The 27,265-nt window shown below is 38.8% G+C and overlaps 2 protein-coding genes across 5 annotated transcripts in view; both read right to left on the bottom strand.

Annotated features, from left to right (window-relative positions):
* fnip2 (folliculin interacting protein 2) overlaps window positions 1–13,015 on the bottom strand; it is a 33,482-nt gene extending 20,467 nt beyond the window's left edge. The window contains exons 1-2 of one of the 4 annotated variants that reach the window (XM_022666554.2): window positions 12,732–13,015; window positions 1,895–2,018 (exon numbers count right to left, since the gene is read on the bottom strand). In XM_022666554.2, the coding sequence (XP_022522275.2) occupies window positions 1,895–2,018; window positions 12,732–12,820 (213 nt within the window). In that variant the 5' untranslated portion in view covers window positions 12,821–13,015. Of the gene's footprint in view, window positions 1–1,894; window positions 2,019–2,194; window positions 2,640–9,331; window positions 9,622–12,731 lie in introns of those variants that run through there. The other 3 variants (XM_022666552.2, XM_022666553.2, XM_022666555.2) reach the window with 3 other exon arrangements.
* Window positions 13,016–16,558: 3,543 nt separating this feature from the next.
* Window positions 16,559–26,039, bottom strand: LOC111191491 (C-type lectin domain family 4 member F). The gene is made up of 6 exons (XM_049472079.1): window positions 25,689–26,039; window positions 21,331–21,518; window positions 19,035–19,430; window positions 18,551–18,684; window positions 17,137–17,243; window positions 16,559–17,055 (listed from the first exon to the last, which is right to left on the bottom strand). The coding sequence occupies exons 2-6, from the start codon at window positions 21,512–21,514 to the stop codon at window positions 16,908–16,910; spliced, it is 969 nt and encodes a 322-aa protein (XP_049328036.1). The 5' UTR covers window positions 21,515–21,518; window positions 25,689–26,039; the 3' UTR covers window positions 16,559–16,907.
* Window positions 26,040–27,265: the final 1,226 nt, after the last annotated feature.

The following is a 27,265-nucleotide window of genomic DNA, read 5'->3' as shown; positions in this document are numbered from 1 at the left end:
ATTAGCGCAGCAATTTGGAAGAGCTGACGGCTCAAACAACACAAAACAGCCGACTGTGCAGAGCACAATTACCCCCACCAAAAGAAGTAGAGAAACAGAAGTCTGAAAGCTTAAGAAATCCAGTTTAAAAGTTAAACATTTTTGAAGCAGCACTTTTTTACATTTTGTTTTAACTTATGCAGCTCTGTACAGTGTTTTAAATGTTTTTCCTCGCTGCCAAAGCACAACCTAAGATGAAAGGCAGAGGAAATCTACTGTGGATTGAACGTTCAAGAAAGGCTTTGTCTGCTAAAAATCATCGACCAGCTTCAGGTGTAGCTTTAACAGTAGAATTCCCAAATCGACAAATTGTGCAAAAAGCAGAACAGTCTGTTCTGAAAGGCCAGAATACATCTTCAACAGTCTCAACTTCCCAAAAATCATCCAGTTCTGCATACAGAAAACTGTTGGTTTGCAGATAAAAGGAAAGCGGATTAAACCGCATTAGCAGAGATTAGCATCTTTAGCCAAAATAGTATCTTAAAGCACTTCATGCAAAGTATTAAAAAGACTTAGGTGGCTTAGGACACAAAAAAAGTGGCTTAGCACGTGAGCAATTAAGATAACAGCTCTGCAAGGCACAACAAGATAGCGATGTAGCGCACACACACACACCCCACACACACACACACACACACACACTTTCTCGCTATCTCTGCCAAAGCCTAAGAACTGAACAAACAGACCCTCATGTGACCATCACAACAACTGACCATAAACCACTTTCTGTTCTGAGCCACAGTCCACAGAGAGAAGTTCAGTCTTTTTTAAAAGAAACGCTCAAGACAAGACAACTAACAGATGCAGGGGCTTGCAAAAGTATTCATACCCCTTGAACTTTTTCACATTTTGTCTTCAATGTGTTTTACAAAATGCATGATAAGAAATTGATGCACGGTTTTCAACATTTTAAATCAAATGAAAATCTGAAAAATGTGACGTGCAAAATTATTCCCCCCTTATCAAAACTGCAATTCGCTGCAATGACAGCTTTTGCAGTAAAATAGCTAAAGCTCAACTTATAGTTGTCCTGTGGACAGATTCTCCCACCTGAGCTGTGGATTTCTGCAGCTCCTCCAGAGTGACCATGGGCCTCTTGGCTGCTACTTCTCTGACCAGTGCTCTCCTTGCTCGATCTGTCAGTTTGGGTGGACGGTCATGTTTTGGTAGGTTTGCAGTTGTAGAATACATTTTCTATTTTTGGATGATGGATTGAACAGTGCTATTTGCGATGCTCAAAGCTTGGGATTTGTTTTCATAACCTAACCCTGCTTTAAACTGATTGGATTGTAGAATTTTTTTTTTATGAGGTGTTGTCAGAATTCGAATGCACTGCAGATTGAATGTAAAAGATTATCCTCAGACTGCAGATGAACCGGACCATATTTCCGTACATAAGATTATACCAAGACCACCTCTTTTGGTCGTAACAAACACTGGTCCTTTAGTTCTGGTCCTTTAGTTTCACATTTGCTAATTTGTTTTGGACCCATACCGAAAAGTCTAATATGCTGGTCCAAACAAGATAGGTGTGAACGCCCCCTAAATAAATGTTGAACTTTGGATAAAATGGTCATTCAACATTTAATTGTTACGATGGCAACAGTCTATTTTTCCTGGAGCAACAGTGAAATCAGGTTACGTAAATCAAGATAAATAAAAGTTAGTAAAGTTTCTAATGCTGAAAAAGATTTGTGCACACACACACACACACACACACATACACACGGGTGCAAAACTCTTTGACCCAGTTATCGGATCAGTCACACCTGTCATGAGATTCAAGTAAGTGGGATTACAGAACATGTGATGCCTCACACGCACACACCCCCACACAAACAGTAAAGTTACCTACCGGTTCAGAGGGGTCCAGCTTCCGTATCGCTTTAGAGTCAAAGAGAACCTGCCGGCCCCTTCTTTCACAATCCTGATGTACGATCAATCGGATCTGAGCGAGATCAAACTCAGCAGAAGCCCAACTGAGAGAGAGAGAGAGAGAGACAGATTTTAGCTTAATTATGCATTTTAAAACACAAATACTTTTCTTAACACACGCAAACACACACCCAAACCAAATGCACTTACAGAGTTCGCTCTCTCGCTCCCTCTCGCTCTCTCTCACCCCGGCACACACACACACACACACATACAGTACCTGCTCTCCATCCTATCCGGTCATCAATAGCCCATTCTGTGGTTTCAGCCTCATCCGCACACATGAACACGCATGAACCACAGACACCCAAACAAACGAGCCGAGCGTCTGAGAGACTCACAGCTGCCAAAAAGAGGCTGGACAGAGGCTGAGAGGACCGCTCCCTCTTTCCCCTCATGTTTGTATTAAATAATGCTGCATCAGCAGCAGAAAACACACTCTCTCTCTCTCTCTCTTTTTCACTCTCTCACACACACTCTCTCCCTCCTTCTGCTGCCAGCCCAAGTCCCGTGCTAAGGGGTACACAAACAATCACACACACACATACACATCCTTTCAGGGGCGTCCCATATGAAAAGGAAAAACCCAGAACTCACAGGCTTGTGTTCAAATTTAATATCGTTCTGATTTTTAAAAAACTAGATTTAAATACACAAATCAGCCAAATGCTAATAGGTAAGCCTTAAATAAACACACTAGCTAGCTACAAACTAACACACTAGCTATTTGATAATGTTAGCCACAAGCTAAGTTACTAGTCCCAACTAACACACTAGCCACAAGCTAACATATTTCTATTTCAAATTAACGCAATATCTACACACAGTTAGCACCAAACTAAAACACTGGCTTTAAATTACCACACTTGCCATGAGCTAAGACACTATTCACAAGCTAACACTATTCACAAGCTAACAAAGTAACCCCAAGCTAATGTTATCCCCAAACTAGCACACTAGCTTTAAAATTACCACACTAGCCCCATGCTAACACACTACTCACAAGCTAATAGGGGTGGGAATCGATTACTATCTCACGATTCGATTCGATTCCGATTTTGGGGGCCACGATTCGATTCAAAATCGATTTTTGATTCAAAACGATTTGAATTATAAATATTTCTGCTTCTGGCTTATGAATCGTATTGAAAAAAAACCCTCCATAATATACACTGGTCCTGGAGCAAGTAATGTGTTACAAAAACAATAAAATGTGCAGGAATGTGGGTCCTCAGTGACAGAGGAATCACTGGGATATCACAATGACGTTAATGAACAATAAATACATAAATAAATAACACTGCTTTATTACCAGGCTACTAGCGGTGGTGTGTAGGTGACGCTGCTGGGCTGATGTGATGATAGCAGTGGAGCGCTAAAGTTCAGGAGCAGCTGCTGATTAACTAGTTAATTTAAGGTGGTTGTATTTCTTCAGAAAGGGGGCAGGAGGTGGAGAAATTAATTCATATTGTCCATTCCTTAATTCCTCTGTGATGAGGAGCTGAAATTAGCTCTGATTAGCTTATTGTTATTTTTCCGTTCCGCCTTAAATGCTGCAGCCCGCTGCCACCTGTAGCGTTATTTAAGGTGGAACTGGAAAGTTAGCTAGTTAGCTAGCTAACAGTTACTGAAACTAACTACTAGCGATCTTTTTTATGCTTGTTATGAAGCATTCTGCCATAAAACATTGAAACTACACGTTAATCTAAGGTAATATAGTGCTTGTTCTGCCATCTTACCGGTGATTCTCAAACACCTACGCTCTGTGTGTGTCTGGAAGATCTCCAAAGGGACAAGCGCTATCCCCAGGGTTGCCAGGTCCAACAAAAATACCCAGCCCAAAATCAGTCTAAAACCCGCCCCTCAGAATCGATTTTGGGACATTTTAAATCGATTCTGAATCGTAGTAAATGAGAATCAAGATTCTTATGTGAATCGATTTTTTGGCACACCTCTACAAGCTAACAAACTGGCCATATGCTAACACTATTCACAAGCTAACACAATAGCTACAAACTGACACACTATAGACAAGCTAACAAATTAGCTACAAACTGACACACTATACAAGCTAACAAACTGGCTACAAGCTTACACACAATTAGCCCCAAGCTAACACACTACTCACAAGCCAACAAACTAACCCCACGCTAACACACTACTCACAACCTAAAAAACAAGCCCCAAGCTAATGTTATCCCTAAACTTACACAAGTTTTAAATTACCACACTGCCCTAACAACTAACATACTAGCTACAAATTAACACACTAGCCCAAAACTAACAAACTAGCCCCAGGCTAACACACAAGCTGCAAGCTAACAAACAAGCTACAAACTAACACACTAGCCACAAACTAACACACTAGCTAGAAGCTAACACACAAGCTACAAACTAATACATTAGTTACAAACTTACACACTAGACACAAGATAACACTATACAAAAGCTAACCCACAAGCTACAAACTAACACACAAGCTACAAACTAATACATTAGTTACAAACTTACACACTAGACACAAGATAACACTATACACAAGCTAACAAACTAGCTACAAACTAACACACTAGCCCGAAGCTAACACACTAGCTACAAACTAACACACCAGCTACAAACTAACTAACGAGCCCCAAACTAATGCTATCCCCAAACAAACACACTAGCTTTAAACTAACACACCAGCCACAAACTAACTAACGAGCCCCAAACTAATGCTATCCTCAAACTAACACACTAGCTTTAAACTAACACACCAGCCACAAACTAACTAACGAGCCCCAAACTAACACAATATATACAAAGTTACACACGAGCCACAAACTAATGTTATTCCCAAACTAACACATAAGCCATAACCTAATGTTATCCCCAACTAATGCACTAGCATTAAATAAACACAATAGCCACATGCTAATGTTCCCCACAAATTAACACACTAGTTTTGAATTCATGTAATTAGCCCCAAACTACCACACTAGCCACATGCTAACATTAGCCTCAAATGAACACAATAGGTTTATATTAACACCCTACCACCAAAAATACCTTAAACTACCTTTAAATTAACACTGTAGCCCTAAAATTCCTAAACACAACAGCCACATGCTAATGTTACCAATAATAATACACACATACACATAAATGTCTCAGTGAGTGTATGCACTCGGATGTGTGTGTTAATATACGAGTGTGTATACCTTAAGATTAGTCTAATCTATGGGAGTGTGTCTGAAAAGAGTGCGGGAGTGTTGTGCAGAAACGAGGCAGCGTCTCTTTCTAGCCCAGCTGCAGAACAATGCCCAAACATTCATTCCTACACACACATTCACACACAGCTCTCTTTATACTCACTCACACTAAGTGTGTGTGTGTGTGTGTGTGTGTGTGCGCATTTGAAAAACACTTGCTTGGGCTGGTACTGCCACCACACACACACACAAATACAAACACAAACTAAAAGAGTGACCAATTATTATCAAGAAAGCAATGTAAAGTATTTAATTTAGAAAGAAAGGAAGTACAACACACACACACACACTCATAAGACTTTCTCTTAACCCACAAAGCCACTGATGAAAGTGGGTTTGTCACACATCCTCTACTGGCACTGGACTGACTCTAGATCACATGATCAGCTGTGTGTCATATGACCACAACAGTCAGTAAACACACTCATGGTCATGAATGACTAACAAAACAGCATCAAAAATCCTGTCCAAACTTTAGCCTGATAAGAAGGTCTAGACTGTCCTAAATTAGACAAACTGAGGGACAGTTCTCACCTTTGAGCTTAGGTTATCTGTCTAACTGAGAAGTCTGGGCTTGTGAAATACCCCACTCAGGTCTTTTCTCCTTCTGAGAGTTAACTCTTCATTTTTGGATTATTCTGGAAGTTGGAAAGGTCTGCTTTTCCGCAAAATCAGAACCCTACTTGAGTCTAAAGACTTAAGCTTTTTTCATGTACAATAAATGTCTTCCTTCCAAAAAAAAACAAAAAAACAAAACAGCATGGTCATCTCAGTTAATCAGCAAGAACATCCTGTTCAGTTACCATGGCCAAGAACCTTGACCAGCAAGACCATAAAGACCAAAATCAAATGCAACAGACTCTGCCTGTGCTGGTCAAGGACTGGCTAACCAGTTGGCTTAAGGTAGGTTTGTGTCTGGCAACTACAACTAATTTTCAACCACCTTGACCAACAAAGACCAGCTCAGACCATTTAAAGCCTGCAACAAGTCAAGTCAAGTTGCAGGTAACAAGTTAGTACCCAGTCTTGGCACTTAATTTCAGTGGCAAGTACCCAGTCTTAGTACTCATGCCCACAAGTCCCCAGTTTTATGACCCCCCCCCCCCCCAAATCAAGTCCCCAGTCTTTAAACTCAAGTCCTGAGTCAAGACACGATTCAAGGCCCTAGTCTTGACAGTCAAGTTCTGAGTCAAATCCCCAGTTTGAACAGTCAAGTCTAGAGTCAAGTCTTGACACTCAGGTCCTAGGTCATGTCCCCAGTCTTGACACTCTAGTCCCCAGTCCTGACACTCAGGTCCTAGATCAAGTCCCCAGTCTTGACACTCAAGTCCCCAGTCCTGACACTCAGGTCCTAGATCAAGTCCCCAGTCTTGACACTCAAGTCCCCAGTCCTGACACTCAGGTCCTAGATCAAGTCCCCAGTCTTGACACTCAAGTCCCAAGTCCAAAGTCTTAAACTATAAGTCCATAGTACTGGAGCTCAAACTAAAATACTGGAGCTCAGCTCTGTTTAGTGTTGCGATGAAACAAAGTGACTATGGTCCATTGACCATTAAAAGAAGAAAAAAATCAAACAAAAATTCAACTCTGTACAGACGGAAAAAACAAATGTTAAGAAAACACTTAAAACTGATACAAATTAAAGAGTACAAATACTATTAAATATCCAACAACTAATGAGATTACATTGGTCATTTTTACCATCACCAGACAAAAATCTCACTTACTAAAAAAACTTTAAAATAACTTTAGACAGAGCGTCTTTTAATGTAACTAAAAGCACAAAATAACATCACAGTTTCAGCGCCACTTTTTTGACAACAGAATATGGTTTAAAACCTGATTTCTGAGTGATAAAAAATGTAAAAAAAAAAAAAAAAAACTATAACACAGGCAAAATTAGTAACTGTTAGAAATGTAAAGTTTTGAGACACTGGAGATGGAAAGACAGTCAAGAGAAGGAAAATGACAAGGAAAATGTGTGAGGCTGTTTGATGTTGTGGAACTCAGTTTGTGGAACTCGCACTGCAAAAAATTAAGTCTCTGCAATTTAATAAAAAAATATGGACTTAATTCTAACCTAATTTTTCTCTTTTTACTAAAAGTTTCTTATTCCATTGGCAGATATTTGTGCTTGTTTTGAGCATTATTTTTGAGACAAATTCAGCAAATTAATCAAAATTATCTGTCAAAATCAGATAATTATCTGATTATCTGTATTATTTTACTTGCTAAGATGCCATATTTTGCAGTGCAGCTCCTGCAGGCAGTCTGACCTCCCACTTGTTTTCTGAAAGTAATATCACCAGTCTGTCGCCCCCACAGCACCACCACCTTGTGGCTGCGATTGTGTACTAAATGGACTCAGGACAGAGTTTCTAAAAGACACTTTTTTTTTAAATTTTCATTTTAAAATGCTATGCCCATTTGAGGTAGTCACTTTTTTTAAATAACTGCTGTGTGTAATATTATACACACTAAAATGGTACAAAGTCCAGTGGCCACAAATGGTACAAAGGTACAAAAGTAAGTAGACAGTGGATAACAACTTAAAGGTGGTCTAAAGCAGTATTACAACTCTCTGCCACAGTATTTAGACAACATACCAAGAAGTTGACCGTTTTTATGGAATAAAGCTTTATAGGTATAAATGTGATGTTGAAATATGAAAGTGTTTACAATATTAGAGTGAAATCCTGCAGCACATTTAGTCTCATATATTGCAGCTGGGCCAGTAGATTCTAAACACTTGTAGGTTGCCTGAAGCCCTATCAAATGCGATTCTTTTCCACGGGGGACGTCTGTGAAAAATATTTCACACTCCTTCTCAGTGATAAAACACTCTTGCATCCGGACTACAATTGAAAAAACAGGAGGACCACTGAGTTTTTTGGCTTTCTCGGTCACAACATCACGTTCAGTAGCTCCTCCATTTCCACTCGCTGTTGTCTTGTGAATCTCTGTAGAAAAACGCACACCCAAAGTGTAATAATGGCGCGTAGCAGTGGACAAATAGCTATTTTATTTAACACAAGTTGTCAAAACTCAGATGTGCGCCCGAACGGGACTAAAATTACCGGAGGACCCCAGAGTTCAGCGAAAAACAGTATATAATTCAGCCTGTAATTTTCTCAGTGGACGTCTGGTGAATCGCTTTTTCCATCGTTATCCAGGCTCAAATTAGCTCCACACTTCATTGGTAGAACCTGGGGAGCCTTGACATTTAAAACGGGGCACAAGAAGCCATTTTTTTACGTCCTATAGCGTAGGTAAATCTCTGGGTGCCACCATCTTAAATTTAAGTCACAATGATTCAACCGTCAAGCAAAAAACGAATAGGTAGGGTAATTGAGCAGATTTAGCAAAATGAATTCCTTAGAAATGCAAGAATTCCAGCTGTTGCTGAAAATTTCTGGTTATTGTCGATATTAGAATGCAAAGAACTGACAACAAATTACATAACTATTGCATAACTAAGTTTTTTTAATATAAGTGCTTAACGGTTGACTTATTGTGACTTCAATTTAAGATTGCAGCACCCAGAGATTTACCTATGCTATGGGATGTAAACAGTTGCTTTTAATAAACTACTTGTGCAGTTTTAATGTTCTTAATACCTTGTTTTGAATGCCAGGGCTCTCTGGTATCTACCAGTGAAGTGTGGAGCTACTTTGAGTCTGAATAACAGTGGAAAAAGAGATTTATCTGCAGGGGCAAAATATGCCCCATATCAATCATTCTAAAGCCTGTTTGGGCAAAGTGAACAAAATACTTGATCTTAGAAAGCTGCAGGAAAGCAGAGGTGGGCTATTCAACAAATGTAAAAGTATTTTTTTTTTACACGTTTTAATACACCTAAAGTCCATTTTACACAGGAGTTCTCCTTTAATGGTCCTCCAAAGAGTCCCACTGAATCAGCTTTTACACTGGTAGTAAATCTGTGATACGGTTTAAGAGGTTTGCGTTTCAAGGTGTGAAAGTGACTAAACAGCCTGATTCAATGTACACAGATACTGATCTACAAATCTCAACGTCTCAAACCTTCACACATGTGCATACGGACACACACACACACACACACACACATATATACACACACACAGTACCTGTCGTGTAGACGCGACTGCATATTGAGTAGCCACACTGAGCCAGACTTCCTTTGACTCTTAATCTTCATGTTTGAACACCAAGGAATCGGCAACACGTAGACCACCTTTCCTCTGACTGCACTGAGACCACTCGTCTTACATTTCGCTATGAGTAAGTAAGCGAGTGAGAGAGAGAGAGAGAGAGAGAGAGAGAGAGAGAAAGAGAGAGAGAGAGGTGCAGACACGCCTGTAAACACAGGCCTGGGGGTGTTTCCAGAGAGCATGTGAGGAGTTTAAGGTTCTCCTTTATCTCTTTGATGATAGACTGGACACAACTCAAACACCACATGACCATGTCTTTCTCTTTTTCTCTCTCTTTCTCTTACACACACACACACACACACACACACACACACACACACACAAACACACACACAAACACACACACACACACACAAACACACAAACACACAAACACACACACTTACTCACTCAAAGAGCATGTGATCTAATAGTCATATGACATTCTCTGCAGCCAAAAGTCGCACACCTCAGCAGAAACACTCACACACACACACATTTATGATGTGTGTAAACCGCCTGCGAGAGTAACCAATAACGTACGATAGTTCATCTGCAGTTGGACAAGAAGGAACTGAAGCCTGGATCTGATGTGACTGTAAGACATGGGATCTGGGTCATGTGTCGCTCATCAAGGTATCTTCTAATTTAGGCGCCGTGAGTGTGTTTGTGTGTGTGTGTGTGTTGGTGGGGTGTGTCAGCTGATTTAGAGTGATCAGTGTCTCAAAAGCTGACTGACCTGACGACTAGGGATATGAGAAAATATTGACATATCAAAGTAGGTCTGCACAATAAAGTGGCAAACTGACAAACATTGCAATACCTTTTCTTTTTGCATATTAAAAATTTTATTCGAATGTTACAAATCAATCTCAGGTTCATGTGAATCAATATTTGGATAATTTAAATGAAGATCAATTTTAGTTGAAAGAAATATATATATATTTTTGGAATAAATGATGAATCTAAGAACTTATTTATCGACTTATCAAAAAACATAAATCAACAAAATAAAATGGTATATTTGCAGTCTTGCAGCTCTGTTTCTGTTTTGCCCTGACCTGAACACTGGCATGAAGAATTCCTACAATATGCAACACAGCAACCTGCTCTGTAAATCTCACATGTGAATGGAATTATGAAGTCAGTAGACAGTAGACATCAAAGGAACAGTTTGGCAAAAGATGAAATAAACACGATTTACCATTTATTCCACATGCAGCCGCTCAGCCGAGACAATCCTGCTAACAAATACACTGCACTAAAGACAGTCACTAAGCTCATCTTTAAAGAGATATAAAATAATAATAATAATAATAATATAAGTAAATACCAATAAATAAATGAATAACATACAAATAATAATAAAATATGGTCAAATTCAATATATATTAATTCTGATCATATTTACATTAAAGACATCTCCCTCTATTTCTCTCTCCCTCTGCCACAGAAGACTTTAGTTCAAAGTGTTTCTCAGTCCTGATCTGGTGTTGTGCCGAATTCAGCACCCCTACCAGGAAAAGCACCCCCTTTCGGGAGGTCGCACAGACGTCTTCTTGGCTTTTACTTTTTATAGAAAACGAAAATACCCAAGATGCTGTTCTAAGCTGCGCTGACTCCTAAGAAATAATGAAACAGTCATGTTACCTGCAGCCTCTCCCGTGAGTTAGTGCTTTTTCTGGTGGAGTTGCTGAATTCGGCACCATAACAGTGCCGAAATCTGCACCCCCGCCATGAAAAGCACCCTTGCTGAATTCGACACCGGCACCCACTGCTCCCAGCACACCTCATCAACTAATCAGTAAATTAATAATAATAATAATTAATAATCACCTCAATCAAGTCCTGTCAGAGTAGCAGGAGTGAGTTAAAGCTGAGAAAGTCTGTTCAAAAATGTTCAAGAAATGTTCAAAAACTAAACAAAAAGTATCCTCCAGTTCAGTCACAAAAAACATCAAAAAATGTATTATGAAACTGACACTCTTCAGTTTATCAGTGTTACCAGCCTCAGAAACCACTAAAAGTTATCAGCACCTACCATAATTTACATTAGCATTAGCCGCCAAGCGCTAGCCATTCAGACATTCAGGGGTGGGTATTATTGGCCTGTAGTCTGCTCCTAACCTCGGCTAGCACTGCTGGAGCAGTATTAGCATTACCCGCTAACCGTGCTAGCCATTTGGCCGTTTGGGAGTGAGTATCCTCAGTGTAGCTCTGCTGGGTGGCCGCTAATGCTAATACCCGAGCCACAGTGAAAATTTGGAAATCTAAGCTTACTGTAAATAAACAGAAGTGCTTTACTAAACCAAATATACTGTTTTCAGGAGAGAAATCTGTGTAGATTAACATCCAGCGCTTGTTTGACTTGTCTGACTCGTCTAAAGAATTACAGTTTTGTTTACTTAATTAGCTTAGCTGAATTTCGAAGATAGAAAACATGGTGACACCCCTGTTCCTTACTAGTGCCGCTTAAAATGTGACTAATAATCCGGTGCGCATTATAGTAAATAATAACATTGTCCAAACTTTTGACAGGTAATGTTGGTCTTTTGTGTGGCTAGATTATTTCATATTTTTTTTACTGAATTGATAGAAAATGTTCTATATCAGTGTGTATATCAGTATCGAGATATGAACTTTTGGACAAATCGCTCCGGAGTGAGCCTAAAAATTAATGGGTTCAAATGGAGCAACTGAGGAAAATTAGAATTTATTAATGTTTAATAATTTTATACTAGAAAATATGCCAATTTCTTCAAAACAGAACAATTACAGACGTTTTTGCATCAAAGACACAATTTTAAAAGCGTTTTAAACTCAATATCAAAATCTACTAAACAGCCAATCAGCTCACAGTAGCATTAATGCTTACACCTTTACTGACTAAAACATGTTCACTGTGGAAAACAGACAAATACAGGTAAGTTTACTTTATTTTTTTTAGTAAAATACTTTAATAAACGTTCTAAAATTGAAGGAATATCATAGATAAGTAGTTAATTACTATTTTTAATTAGCGTGTTTAGCCGTTTAGCTCCACTGACTCCTATTCATTTTGGTCTGACTCGCGAGCTCCCTCTAGCGGTCCGCTCTCAGTACTGTTTGATATATAATGTTACGGGGCTACGTGAGTAAACAGGCTCCGCCTCCTCCTCCGCCGCCGTAGACGCAGCACCACTGAGAGAGAGAGATAATGAATAATGGTGATGATAATTATCCCTCCACGTAAACTAGTCCCTTTTTCTCGCTCAGACGCACAGAGTTTTATAATCAAAAACAGACAGAGAGAATAGCGGAGAATAATGGACGTTCCCCGCAGTGCTCGCGCTCTTACCATAGCTCGGGAGCGGCCCCGGTGCCGCTGCTGCTGGTGGTCCCGGGGGTCTTCTTGCTGAAGAGTTTCTGGAGGAGGGTGGGGGCCATGCTGAGTAACAGGCCCCCGGCTCCGGTCTCTGCAGCTCACGCGCTCCGGTGGCCCGGCTACCCCGGCTCCTCCATACCGGCTCGCTCGCTCGCTCTGTCCGTGGGTCTGCCGGTCGGTCGCGTGCACGCCTACCTGCTACCAGTCACGCGCCAGGTGGTCCCGTCCTCCTCGCGTTAAAGCCTCGGTTCCAGAGACAAGCCCCGCCCCCTCCTCCTCCTCCTGCTACTACACTGACCACCGGTAGAGGGAGCCCGCGAGAGAGACTAAAATGAATAGGAGTGAATGGAGCTAAACGGCTAAAATATCTAGTTAAAAATATGAATCAATAATACTTATGATTTTTCTTTAATATTAGAAAGTAGAATAAATTATTTCACTAAAAAAGTAAAGAAAACTCACCTGTATTCTTCAATGTATCTACATAAGGCAGGTTTTAGGCAGTAACGTTGCTAGCATTGCTGTTATTGAGCTGTCTTCTTCTTATCTTCTCTCCTCCTCCTCTCTCCCCATTTTCTACTTTTCTTTTTCTCTCATCCTATTCCTTCTACTTTTCTACTCCTCTTCTCTTCTTCTTTCATTCTCGTCGTCTTCTCTCTTCCTTTCCTATTCTTCTCTTACTTTCCTACTCCTGCTCTTCTCTCCTCCTTTCCTATTATTTTCTTACTTTCCTACTCCTGCTCTTCTCTCCTCCTTTCCTACTCCTCTTCTCTCATCCTTTCCTATTCTTCTTTCTTTCCTACTCCTGCTCTTCTCTCCTACTTCTCTCCTCCTTTCCTATTCTTCTCTTCCTTTCCTACTCCTGCACTTCTCTCCTCTCCTACTCCTGCTCTTCTCTCATCCTTTCCTATTCTTCTCTTACTTTCCTACTCCTCCTCTTCTCTCATCCTTTCCTATTCTTCTCTTTCTTTCCTACTCCTCTTCTCTCATCCTTTCCTATTCTTCTCTTTCTTTCCTACTCCTCCTCTTCTCTCATCCTTTCCTATTCTTCTCTTCCTTTTCTACTCCTGCTCTTCCCTCCTTTCCTCCTCCTTTCCTACTCCTCCTTTTTATTATTTCTCTCCTCTCCTCCATTTCTACTCCTCTTCCCTCCTCCTACTACTTTTCTACCTCTCCTCTCTCCTACTTTCCTCCTTCTCTCTTTCCCTGAAAGAGGGTGAGGAAATGGAGAGGAGAGAAGGAGTATAAATGGATAGAAGGACCAGTAGCAATTAAGAAATATTTGCCGATCAGATAAAAGTGGGAGCCTTGTGTGATATTTATTTCTTCTATCTCTGTTTTACTTGTTTAAAAAAAGTGATATATGTTCTAGAGTCATGCAATTGTTATTATAAAGGTGTAATATTTCTACACATAGACAAATAAAATAAATAAATAAACATGTGTTTTGTGCTTGTGTACTCTGCGGGTGATGTCACTCCAAAATCCATTAAAAGACTTCCTGGCTAGGAAACAAGAAGCTTCAAGGGGATTCTTTCAAAATGCATGACATCTGCTGGTGTTGATCCACTGTGTTATATATCAAGTCTAAAGTCAGTGCAGTTTTGTTTTCCCACAAAATCTTACAGCACTTCATGCTTCCCCCATTTCATTTTCCAGCAGGACTTGGCACACTGCCCACACTGCCAAAAGCACCAATTGGTCTATATTCAAATTTTCTGAGATACTAATATTTGGGTTTTCATTGCCTGAAAGCCACAATCATCAACAATAAAATAAATAAACACTTGAAATAGATCACTCTGTGTTTAATACATCTATATAATATATGCGTTTCACATTCTGATCTAAATTACTGAAATAAAGTCACTTTTCAATGATATTCTATTTTTTTAAATGCACCTGTATTTCTGTAGAAATTAAAGTATCAACTTAATCTTTTTGCTCAAGAAGAAGTTGTGCAATGATTGCTCTATATTGGTTCAGATTCTAGAAAAATTAGCAAACAACAGTGGTGTGGAGTAATATATCTAGTCTGTTTATTATCTGCTCCCACTTTAAAAGTTGTGCAATTTATCCAAGGCCTAAGGTGTCAATAGCTGTTAGCATTTTAGCCCAGTAAAACTGAGGCCTAGATTACTAAGATTCCATTCACAGGGTGCCTTCCTGCCTCAAAATCCTGCAATGACAGGCAGCATTTCTTGCATGTCATTTAATTACATTTGGACAGTGGACCAACACCAGCAGATGACATGTCTCTCCAAACCATTACTGATTGTGGAAACTTCACACTGATGATCAGTGATGGTTTGGTGAGTCATGTCATCTGCTGGTGTTGATCCACTGTGTTCTATCAAGTCTAAAGTCAGTGCAGTTTCTTCCCGGAAAATCTTAAAACACTTCATGCTTCCCTTTGCTATTGACAACTTTTATGAAGATGAGGATTTCATTTTCCAGCAGGACTTGACACACTGCCCACGATGCTAAAAGTACCAACTGATCTTATATAATATTACAATTTTCTGAGACAATGATTTTTGGGTTTTCATTGGCTGTAAGCCATAATAATCATCAACAATAAAAGAAATAAACACTTAAAATAGATCACTCTGTGTGTAATACGTCTATATATTATATGAGTTTCACATTTTGAACTGAATTACTGAAATAAAGTAACTTTTCAATGATATTACAATTTTTTGAGATGCACTAGTATGTCCAAATATTTGTGGACACCCCTTCTAATGATTCCATTCAGCTACTATAAGTTGCACTCACTGTTAAAACTCTTCGTTTTATTCCTCTTGATTGAGCCGGTGTTCAAATACTGTTGTCCATGTAGTGTATTTAGGGGGAGAATACAACCAACCAATCAATAAAAAAACATTTAGAATTGTATTTTTTTTATTAAAAATAGTACAAGCAACTTTTGTAGATTAGTAAACATGCCTTACATAACATACACAATAATAACAAACCTACTAAGTTTTGGGTGACAGATTTAAAACTTACAACACCCTCTAAAGTCCTATCCTGATGGGATTAGTTTCTCAGGGGGACGTCTGTGAAAAATATTTTACACTTCTACTCAGTGATAGAACTCTTGCATCCGGACTGCAATTGAAAAAAAAAAACAGGAGGACCAGTGAGTTTTTAGGCTTTTTCAGTCACATGACATCGAGTTCAGTAGCTCCTCCATTTCCACTCGCTGTTGTATTTTTAACCTGGATCTCAGTGGAAACGCGTGCCTAAAGTATAATTACGGTGCGCGGCAGTGGACAAATAGCTATTTTATTAAACGCAAAGAGACGAAACTCAGAGATGCGAGTCTGGACGGGACTAAAATTACCGGAGGACCACAGAGTGTTTGGAGAGCCAAAAACAGTAGATAATTCAGCCTGTAATTTTCTCACAGGACAGAGTCTGAGAAAAAACACATAGCTACATGGTCGTTCTGGACGGGAATAAAATCACAGAGGACCCCCCATTAAGAGAAAACTACACCCTGAAAAACGAATCCCGTTCAGATAGGGCTTTGGGCTTGTTTTAGCAGCTTAAGTCTTTCAAATCTTGTAATTCCTTGTAGAACATGGTTAACTAAAGATTTTAAGGTAGATTTTGGATCACTGTCCTGTTTTAGGAGCAAAGTACAGTTGTTTTTTGCTCTTTTGTTATGCTTAAAATTTCCAGATTACAAAACTAAATTTAATATCAGACAAAGATAACTTGAGTAAATTAAAAAGCACTTTTTAAATGACAATAATTCTTTAAAGAAGAGCGGAACAAAATCAGCGCATACATGGCATGGCCAGAAAAGTTTATTTGCATAAAAGTGGCAAAGCCCTTAAACGGCAAAAATAGAGCTGATAAAATCACTTTATGTGAGAGCAATTTTGTGCAAAAACGAGTACATGTTTTTTATAGCCATAAACCTATACTGGTATGTAAAGTTGTGAGGTGTTATCTTGTGAGTGAAGTTGAGTGACCACTGGTCATTTATGGGAGTTGGTAATGATAGGGACCGACGGCTTCTGGCTGGAGTTGTCCATGCAACAGACACTCAGCGATTCTGGAAGGAATCTCATCCACATTGATGGATGTTTAAAATGTAAATACTTGGATTACGACAGAGCTTATAATGATGATTCATTAAGCTGAGCTTTTCTCACAGATCCCGACTACCGGGTGAAAGCAGGGATAGTCAGCCCAGACTAATATATCAGATGTAGATTTCTTGAAGCCGGTTATAGCGCAGTCATCATTTTCATAATCATTAGGTTCCCCCAGAGCCCAGAACCTGAAACACACAGAATCAGAGTGTTCAGAGAACCACAGTGAAGAACTGCATCATGATTTAATCATTTAAAGTGTCTCTTACTGAATGGTCAGCGGGGAGCCGTTCACCCATTTCCAGACCCCCTCTATTCGCTGGTCCGTCAGACCAATCCAAGCTTCAGTGTTGCCAAATTCTTTATTGATGAACTCCTGAAATCCAGAACAGATTATTCTACATTCTGTTTATTATGCCACCTCAGACAGTCACGTTATTTGAATACTGGAGGGTAGAATACCACTAGTGTACACAGGAGAGCCAGTGGGCGTAAGCAAAGGGCAAGATACACCAATCATTTTAGACTTAAGCCGATCACACAACTGCCTTTGGATGTCAGTCACATTTTATTAAAGGAGAAATCCGGTACAAAATGGACTTGTGGTGTAGTGAAACATGATGATAACGAGTAAAAATATTTGCTGAATATATATATATATATATATATATATATATATATATATATATATATATATATATATATATATATTTCACTTCTGTTCTCCCCAGCATTCTGTAATACAGAGCTAATAGCTGATGCTTCCAACTGATGAGCACAAACAAAACTACAGCTGGTAAGTCACGTGAATACTCACATTAGTTTCGGACTGGAGTTGCCAATCTGTTCCTATCCTACCCTAACTATTTGTTTCTGCTCTTCAGTCAGTCGAATTATCTTGGCTTAATCTCAAGATGGCAGTTCCCGGAGAACTACCTAAAGGTACTGTGGATTTAAATAGTGTTTTAAATGTCAGGGCCCTGAAAATGCTACCAATGAAGTGTGAAGCTACTTTGAGCTTGTTAGTGGTGTAAAAATAGTGATTTCTTTGACATTAAAACTGAAACACCTGGTTTTAGACAACAATAATTTATTGTCCCGACAGACAGTTCTGGTGGAAACAGGAGAGTTGAGGTGCACATTGAATTCTGCTGTGATTTGGGCAGCCGTGGTTTTATATTTTTTAAATACAATCCGGGTTAGCACCCGAACATCCCTTTCAGACAGCTTCCTCTTACAGCGTCCACAGTTAATCCTGTTGGATGTGATTGGTCCTTCTTGGTGGTATGCTGACATTACCCTGGATACCGTGGCTCTTGATACATCACAAAGACTTGCTGTCTTGGTCACAGATGCGCCAGAAAGACGTGCACCGACAATTTGTCTTCTTTTGAACTCTGGTGTGTCACCAATAATGTTGTGTGTATTGCAATATTTTGAGCAGCAAAACTGTGCTCTTACCCTGCTAACTGAACCTTCACACTCTTATTGCTCTTACTGGTGCAATGTGCAATTCATGAAGATTGGCCACCAGGCTGATTCAATTTAGCCATAAAAACTCCCACACTAAAATGACAGGTGTTTCAGTTTCATTGTCCAACCCCTGTACATGCCCCTATCAATAGCATTGTTCACTGGGGGTGAACGAAACGAAACGAATCGTGAGCAGAGTGCACCTCTCACCTGTTCCTCTCTGCTGTTGATGATCAGCAGGTCTGCTCCTCTCACCCTGCAGAAATCCCTGCTCTCTCTCCAGCCCCTCTCCACACGAGTGATGAAGTAAGACCCGGACCCGAAAAACTTCCATTCTTCTTCAGCTAACAATTGTATTTTCACAAATGAAGAAAACATGGAACAGTGGTGAACCTTCTTCCCAGGAGTGACCGGCATGCAGAAATTACTCCAAAAGAGCATGGAAAACTCATCTAGGATGTCCGGGAAAGAACCCAGATCGTGCAGCAGTGAAAATTAAACTCACTACTGAATTATTTTTAGATGATGGAGAGCAGTGGTAGAAAACAGTGTTCTGAAGCATCCTTTTCACATCTTTACATCCGCACGCACAGCTTTAAGTGCACATAGTCTACTTGGGTTTTGTGCAGAGTTAATACACTCTGCTATTTCTGAAAAGAATGTTTACAGTTATAAATGATTAATAATTACTTACTTAGTTTTGAAAGCCTCTTCTGCAGATCATCTCGCTCCTTCTGTAGCTGGTCTCGCTCCTCCTGTAACTGGTCTCTCTCTTTTGCGAGACTGGTGAAATTGGTCAGTAACTGGTCTCTCTCTTTGGTGAGGCTGGTGAAATTGGTCAGTAACTGGTCTCTCTCTTTGGCGAGACTGGTGAAATTGGTCAGTAACTGGTCTCTCTCTGTTGTCTGGTGGGTGTTGCTGGTCTGTGACTGGTCTCTCTCTATAATCTGGTTGGTGAAGTTGGTCTGTTGGTGGCTTGTCTCTGTTCTAAACATGAGCTGCTGGACAGTGATGGCAGTCAACAGGAGAACACTCAGCAGACCCAGACCCACTGCAGCCAGTCTGTAGCATTTGTACCCTGTGATTTCTTCTGTTAGGGAGAAAAGACTCATTACAACACATCATCTTCTCCTGATTAAAGGTCTCCTTCCACTAAAATCCACTTTTTCTTGTTCTTGGTGAAGTACAGTAGGTCTCTCTGAGTTCTATATGATGCTGCACATGAAACTGTTCCTCAACCTCCATTGTCTGCAGTAGCTAGAAAAAGAAAATGTTCAGAAAAACGAGTCGATTTGAAAAGCCACAAGTCTGGACTCCCATACATGGCAAGTATGGACTTGGCAAGTTCGCCTCGCAAGTGCGTACTCCCAAAGGGACAGGAGGTTGTTGTTTAATTAGAACAGCTGTGTACTTGATGACGTCACCCTCTAAGAAGAGCGGAAAGGATTGTTCTGAAAAACGCAGAAGCACATTTTCACCTATCTGAAGTCTAAACCACTACATTGTCGCCTAAAAATAACTTAAAACATTATTTTAGCACAAAGCAGTACTATTTTGAAAACATACAGGTACTTACAGTTATGTACCTTCTCCATTAACATCTGCAGTCTGTTAGCCTAGCTAGCATCGGGCTGTCAGCTCTAATCCAGTGTTGAGAAGGTAATCGGTAACTAACTCCTGCCCACTCTAACCAGCACTAAGAAATCAATCTTTTATTTAAAAACAGTGATTAATTCAGTTCAGAAATGCAGTTAGCCGGTTAGCCGTTATCCATTGCAGCTAATCCTCTATCAGCTACGTGTCATAAAAAAGGTCATCAGATCAGCATGTAGACTTACACTTACACACTAAACCAAGAACAATACAGAAAATCAGAGGCGATATATTTGCACGTATGAATATTCATGAGCAAAAGCCCAAATCCTGCCTTTCTTCAGAGACCACTAATTCAGTGAAATAAGGCAGCGGCTCTTTATAAACAGACTCCGTATGCATGTATCCGGTATTTGAGTACTGTATTTTTCGCACTATTAAAAAACGTCCATTTTCATACACAAGGCGCACTCAAATATATATAATATAAAGGGGTATTATTATGTCAAACGTGTGCTGGATGTTAATCTACACAGATTTCTCTCCTGAAAACTGTTTATTTGAGATAGTAAATCTCTTTCGTTTATTTACAGCAAGCTTAGATTTCCAGATTTCTATTTCTACTAAGGCTAGCCAGATAGTAGCCAGTGCTTCTCTGAGGAACCCTGAGTGTTCTGGTAAGCCAGTGAGATATTAGATAGTGGTTCTTCCCACACAGCTTGTTTTAACATAGTAAACGGGAGGGCTACAGCCTGATTTACTCACCTCTGAACAGCAAAAGAGCTAACTAGCACTTAGCATGGCTAGCTGGGGTTAGCAGCAGGATACAGTCTGATATACTCGCCTTTGAACGACAAAAGAGCTAACTAGCACTTAGCGTGTAATGCTAATGCTGCTCCAGCAGTGCTAGCAGGGGTTAGGAGCAGCAGGCTACAGGCTGATAATACTCACCTCTGAATGGTAAAACAGCTAGCGCTTAGGGTGGTTAGTGGCTAATGCTAATACTGCTCCAGTCTTAACTCTCGGTGCTTGAGAAACTTCACTGAAACTCCTGTATAATGCTGTATTTCAGCAGAGTGGCTTTACTGCTCCTTAACACCTGACTGGTAAAATTCATACAAAAGGCGATTTTTGCGAAAATTATAATATTTTAAGTGCGTTTTTTAGTGCGAAAATACGGTAAAATAAATTATATTTTATTTTAATTTTATATTCATTAATTATATACGTACAAATTGCAATAACGAAGCTCTTGAAGCTATGCGACACAGGCACTATAACTGTTGTACTGCCTTATTTTTCCTATTTAAACATAATAATTTTTCTACAAATCTCTTAAAATGGCCAAAACCAAAAATCTGAAGTATTAAATAAAACAAGTGTTAAACTGGACTTACTGTTGATACCTGTCCTGATAAACTGTAGTTTCTTCTTGAAGCTGGTGTTCTCTCTCCCTGCATCAGGTTCATGTTCTGTAACGGTGTCGGTGCCCTCATAATCATCCATCAAAAGCTCCTCCAGATCTCCACGCTTCAGCTCCCCGAGACAGTTCACATCATCATTACGGACATTCTGAGACATCGCTCTGTAGTGCAGACACAGAGACACAGAGACAGAGAGATAAGTAGTCTCGTTTTAAATTAAGGTTTTTATTACTATTGGGTTTACTCTGTATAAAAACATCACACAATATGTGAAGAAATCAGACTGCATTAGGTTTCAATATGATCACTTGCACAGCGTTCCTTTTAGATATTTAAAGCTTGGGAAATCTTTTTTTTTGTATCCAAATCCAGCTTTAAACTTCTCCACCACAGTATCCCGGAGCTGCCTGGTGTGTTTTTCCTTGGTCTTCATGATGCTCTCATCTGCGCTTTAAACAGAACTCTGAGACTCTGATCACAGAGCAGGCGCAGGTTCATACGGAGACTTGATTACACACAGGTGGATTCTATTTATCATCATCATCAGTCATTTAGGTCAACAGTCATTAGATCATTCAGAGATACTCACTGAACTTTTGTGAGTTTGCTGCATTGAAAGGAAAGGAGCTGAATAATATAGCACGCCCCACTTTTCAGATTTTTTTATTAAAAAAAATAGTTTAAAATATCCAATAAATTTCGTTCCACTTCACGATTGTGTCCCACTTGTTGTTGATTCTTACAAAAAAATCATATCTTTACGTTTGAAGCCTGAAATGTGGCAAAAGGTTGAAAAGGCACTGTAGGGTCAAGGGTAAATGAGCCAATAATTATTGCTAAAGGTATTCAGATCAATAAAACAACAAGGGTGCCCAAATTCATGCACCTGCCTAATTTTGTTAATAAACTTAATGCACATTTTCTGTAAATCCTATGTCAGTATTCAAATATATATTTCTCAAAATAAATAAATAAATAAAGCTGCACTACTGCTTATACTTGCACTGTCATACCCATTTTAATTCCCACTACAACTGTGAACTTTTTAAAAACTGTATGCACTCATTCACTTTACCAACCTTAAACTATTATACCACTATATTTGCACTACTGTTTATATGGGATCTGATTATGCTTGCACTGTCATTCCCTCTTTAGCCCCTCCCCCACCCCATCACTTTTGTCTTGTATCTCTTGTCTCACATATGTCTATCTGTGTCCTTGTTGTATTGTACATATAGTGCCTCCCATTCTTTTATATTTAGAACCTTATTTTCTGTACTTGCTGTAATTTTTGGGAAGGAAATTATGGTAATTTCCATTCTCTCTATGTCCTGTACACATGCAGAACTGAAGATAAAACTACTTGACTTGACCTGTCCTGATCAGCCAATAAGAAGCTCACAGAACCACTTCCACCTAAAATTTCTTAAAACTCAAACACAGTTACTCATCAATTTTACCAAGAAAAGACATTTATACAGAAACAATACCACCGCCAAACTGAAAAACCAGACACCCACTTCCCCATATTCCCTAAAGCAACTCATTCATATACTCAGGAAATAAACTTTAAGATCTTCCCTCTTTTTTGTTCTGCATTTGTTCTCTTTGTGTATTTTGTGTTTGTTCAACACCCAAAAATAAAAAAGAAGAAACAGAATGGCCTTTTTCTTTAAAATGTCTTTCTAACAGGGTTAGTTAATTCATTTCTAACAAATGAGCTCTGGAAAAAAAGAAACCACTTAAAAATGATGAATTTTTATTATTTATTTTGTTATGTTGCTGTTTTAATAGTGCACACTGCTGCTGCCAAAAAAAGCCACTAGATGGCTTTACATATATTTTAATTAAATCATTTAAATTTGGCCATTAGTGCCAGATGTGGTGTATTACAGAACACGTCTATCACTTTGAACCACTTATATCAAGCCCACCTTTTGAAATAAGATAATGTAAATGTAATGAATCAAACCAATGACTGACCATAGACTAATCTAAAACTGGCATAGGCCTCTCTACTGTAAAAAAAAGAAAAAAGAAAATCGAATCATGACCCTAAAATCTGAAACAAAATCGAATCGAGGATTTAGAGAATCGTGACACCCCTAGAAACCATACATATGTTATGTTTTCTTGGCTTCAAAAGGTATAGTTAATCTTTTGATGGAAACTTTTTTAATATTAACTAAATTGCACTTTAAATTATGATGCACAAAAAATAAACTTCTTTTGATATTTATGTGATTTTATTGTGCGTGGAGCGGGGCTAATGATGTCACTGACATTTCCATTTTTTTTTTTTTCTGGTTAAAAATTGTTAGGTTTTCCTCTAAGAGAGCTCACAGCTCACAAAGATAACTATGAAAGAAATTCCTTAAACGTATTATGTTCTTACATCACATTGTTAATCTATTCTGTTTTTTTCCCTTTTATTTTTATTAAAAACCAAATGAATTTTTTATTCCATATTCAATTTTCTATTATTTCATTTATTTCTGATGTTTCAGTATCGTTATTGAGATCTTTAGCCAGGTATCATATCAAAAGTCATCGATTTGGTACTGTGAAACACTATTTGTGACAGTACTACGCACAATGTTAATTTAAGAAATAAAACTGTTCTCGACAAAGGGAAAACAATTGGTTGTTCATTATTAAGTGTTTTTTTTTCTTGTGTATTCATAAACGCTCTTTAACCAAGCAAATATATTATGGTTTATCCGATTACACACTTAATCAAAAAAAAAAAATCAGTACAACACTCGATTATCTAAAATTCTAATCATTACTTAAATTATTTATTCAGTAGAGTGAAAAAGTATTTGCCCCTTACAGATTTCTTTTGTTTTTGCCTGATTACTGCCAGACCTGTAGAATCAAGAAATCACTTAAATAGAACCTGTCTGACAACATGAAGCAGATAAAATATCTAAAAAAAAAAAAAAAAAAAAAAACATTATGTCATAGTCTGAAGAAACTTAAAAATAGATTAGAAAACAAAGTCACTGATCATCTATCAGTGTGGAAAAGGTTACAAAGTCATTTTTACTGCTTTGGGACTCCAGAGAACCACAGTGAGAGCTATTATTCACTAATGGAGAAAACATGGAACAGCTGACCGAAATTACTCCAAAAGGGCATGAACAACTCATCCAGGAGGTCCCAAAAGAAGCCAGAACAACATTTAAAAGAACTGCAGGTCTCACTCGCCTCAATTAAGGTCAGTGTTAATGATTCAATAATAAGAAAGAGACTGGGTGAAAATGGTCTTCATGGGAGAATTCCAAGATAAAAAAAACACTGCTGACCAAAAACAGAAAGAACAAAACAACCCGACTCACATTTACCAACAAACATCTTGATGATCTCCAGAACTTTGGGTAAATATTATTTGGACTGACGTGACAAAAGTGGATCTTTTTGGAAGGTGCATGTCCCGTTACATCTGGCGTAAAACTAACACATAATTTCAGAAAAAGAAAAAAAATCATCATACTGAATGTAAAACATGGTGGTGGTAGTGTGATGGTCTGGGGCTGCTTTGCTGCTTCAGGATCTGGACAACTTGCTGCTATGATTGATGGAACCATTAATTTGGGTCTCTACCAGAAAAATCTAAAAAGGGTGCCCAGCAATCAATTTGTAACCTTAAGCTCACGTGTAATTGGGTTCAGCAGCAGGACAATGACCCAAAGCACACAAACAAAAATAAAGAGTTTGGAGTGGCCTAGTCAAAGTCTGATTGAGATGCTCTGGCATGATCTTAGACAAGACATTTAAATGCTCGAAAATCATTCATGCTTCCTCTATAGAGATGTGAAAGACCCGTTGCCAGTTATCGGTAAAGCTTAACTGCAGTTTTAGGGAGCAAATACTTTCACTTTTTTCATGCCAGGTTGGATTATTTTTTTATATATATTTAAGCAGGTTATTTGTCTGATATTGTAATGTGTTTGTTAATATGAAAACGTTAAGTATAATACAAAGAAACATTAAAAAAATACATTTAAATAGCAATTATAATAACTAAGTGTTTGAAAAGCTCAGCTGAACTATTTAAAGTCCAAAACCTTCAAATGAACATTGATTAAATGTCAGAATTTCAACAGTAACTGATTATTATGAGGCAATGTTTAATAAAAGATGTTAAAATATTGTTTACCATCAACAAAATAAAAATATGGAATACAAACAAGAAATAAACGTTAATTTAATGTTCTTTTCCAACAGGAATGTTCTCCTGACATTAAAGCTCAACTGTAGAGGCATTAGGAACGCTGTGGTTTAGATAAAACATCATAAAAACGTTTAAATACTTCAGTACTTACCAATAAGTGTGTGGATATGAGGCCAGTGGTGAACTCTGAACCTGAACTCAGGAGGAGGAGAAGGAGGAGGAGGAGGAGGCCGCGCTGCACCAAAACAACTGATCTCTATCACTCAGAGCTTCAGTACAGCCAATATTTACCCTGATTTACCCCAAATTACAGCCTCTAAACTCCACATTCACCGCCCACATTAACCCATCAGCTCTTACAGCGGCGGGAAGGAGGAGAAAGCGAGAAAAAAAACTACATAAAAGTCCTTAAAAGTTCACTAAAATGCTACAAACTCCGCACCGCTGCAACTAACGAACATCAGAAATCTCCAGCTGAACTTTCCTCATAACTCTGACCCGCTGCCAGGGGGCGTGTACCCTCAGGGGGCTCCCCCTCTTCCTGATTGGCTGAGGCCAGAACTGCTCTCTCTCCTCATTGGTTTTTGCAGTCTTTTCTTGTTTTTTTTGTCTAAAGGTTTATTTATAGTTTTTATACATAATAAAACATTCCCGTCGTAATTCCTAACCACAATATGTATTATTTGCAATATATATTTTCTATTTCTATATATAATTTTTACTGGGTTTATATTAAAAAAATATATATATTACTATAAATTTTCCTCTCTAATTTACATGGCCAATTACCCAACGCACTCATTAGGACTCCCCCTATCACTAGTGATGCCCCAACACAAGGAAGGTGAAGACTAGCACACGCCTCCTTCGATACATGTGAAGTCAGCTGATGCAGCATTGCCGAATAGCATCACAGCGCACTCAGAGGACTCGGTTCAGATACATCAGCTCACAGATGCCTTGTGCTGATCGACATCACCCTAAGGGAGAGAGAGCACCACCTACTCACCCAGAGAGAGCAAAGGCAGTTTTGCTCTATCGGGGCTCCGGTAACAGATGGCAAACTGCATGAACAGGATTCAACCCGGCGATCTCCCGATCATAGTGGCAGCGCTTAGCCCGCAGGAACACTCAGATCCCCTGAATTTCTATACATGTAAACACAGATCTATACATTTTAAAATGTAAAAAAATAAGCTTTATACATTTTTACATTTTAAAAATATTTGTTTTAGATACATACAGCTCTGGAAAAAATAAGAAAACCTCTTGAATATAACCAAGTGGAAGATGGATGATCACAAGCCATCAAACCAAGAACTGCTTGAATTGTTGCACCAGGAGTGCAAAGCATAAAGTTATCCAAAAGCAGTGTGTAAGACTGGTGGTGGAGAACATGAAACCAAGATGCATGAAAACTGTGATTAAAAACCAGGGTTATTCCACCAAATATAGATTTCTGAACTCTTACATTTCTATGAATATGAACTAGTTTTCTTTGCATTATTTGAGGTCTAAAAGCTCTGCATCTTTTTTGTTATTCCAGCCGATTATCATTTCTGCAAATAAATGCTCTAAATGACAAATCTTTCTTTGGAATTTGGGAGAAATATTGTCTGTAGTTTATAGAATAAAACAACAATGTTCATTTTACTCAAACATAAACCTATAAATAGCAAAATCAGAGAAACTGATTCAGAAACTGAGGTGCTATCTTCATTTTTTTCA

Source organism: Astyanax mexicanus, chromosome 25, assembly GCF_023375975.1.
Source record: "Astyanax mexicanus isolate ESR-SI-001 chromosome 25, AstMex3_surface, whole genome shotgun sequence".
NCBI classification, from domain to species: domain Eukaryota; kingdom Metazoa; phylum Chordata; class Actinopteri; order Characiformes; family Acestrorhamphidae; genus Astyanax; species Astyanax mexicanus.
This window is presented reverse-complemented; position numbering and strand designations above follow the sequence as displayed.

Bases quoted from the DNA above. Each gene is read 5' to 3' on its own strand.
- LOC111191491 (XM_049472079.1), bottom strand. From the start codon at position 21,514: ATGTCTCAGAATGTCCGTAATGATGATGTGAACTGTCTCGGGGAGCTG. The intron at 18,685-19,034 runs GTAAGTAATTAT...TACAATTGTTAG, and splicing joins GAAGAGGCTTTCAAAACTAA to CTGAAGAAGAATGGAAGTTT. The intron at 17,244-18,550 runs GTGAGAGGTGCA...TCTGGATTTCAG, and splicing joins TCAACAGCAGAGAGGAACAG to GAGTTCATCAATAAAGAATT.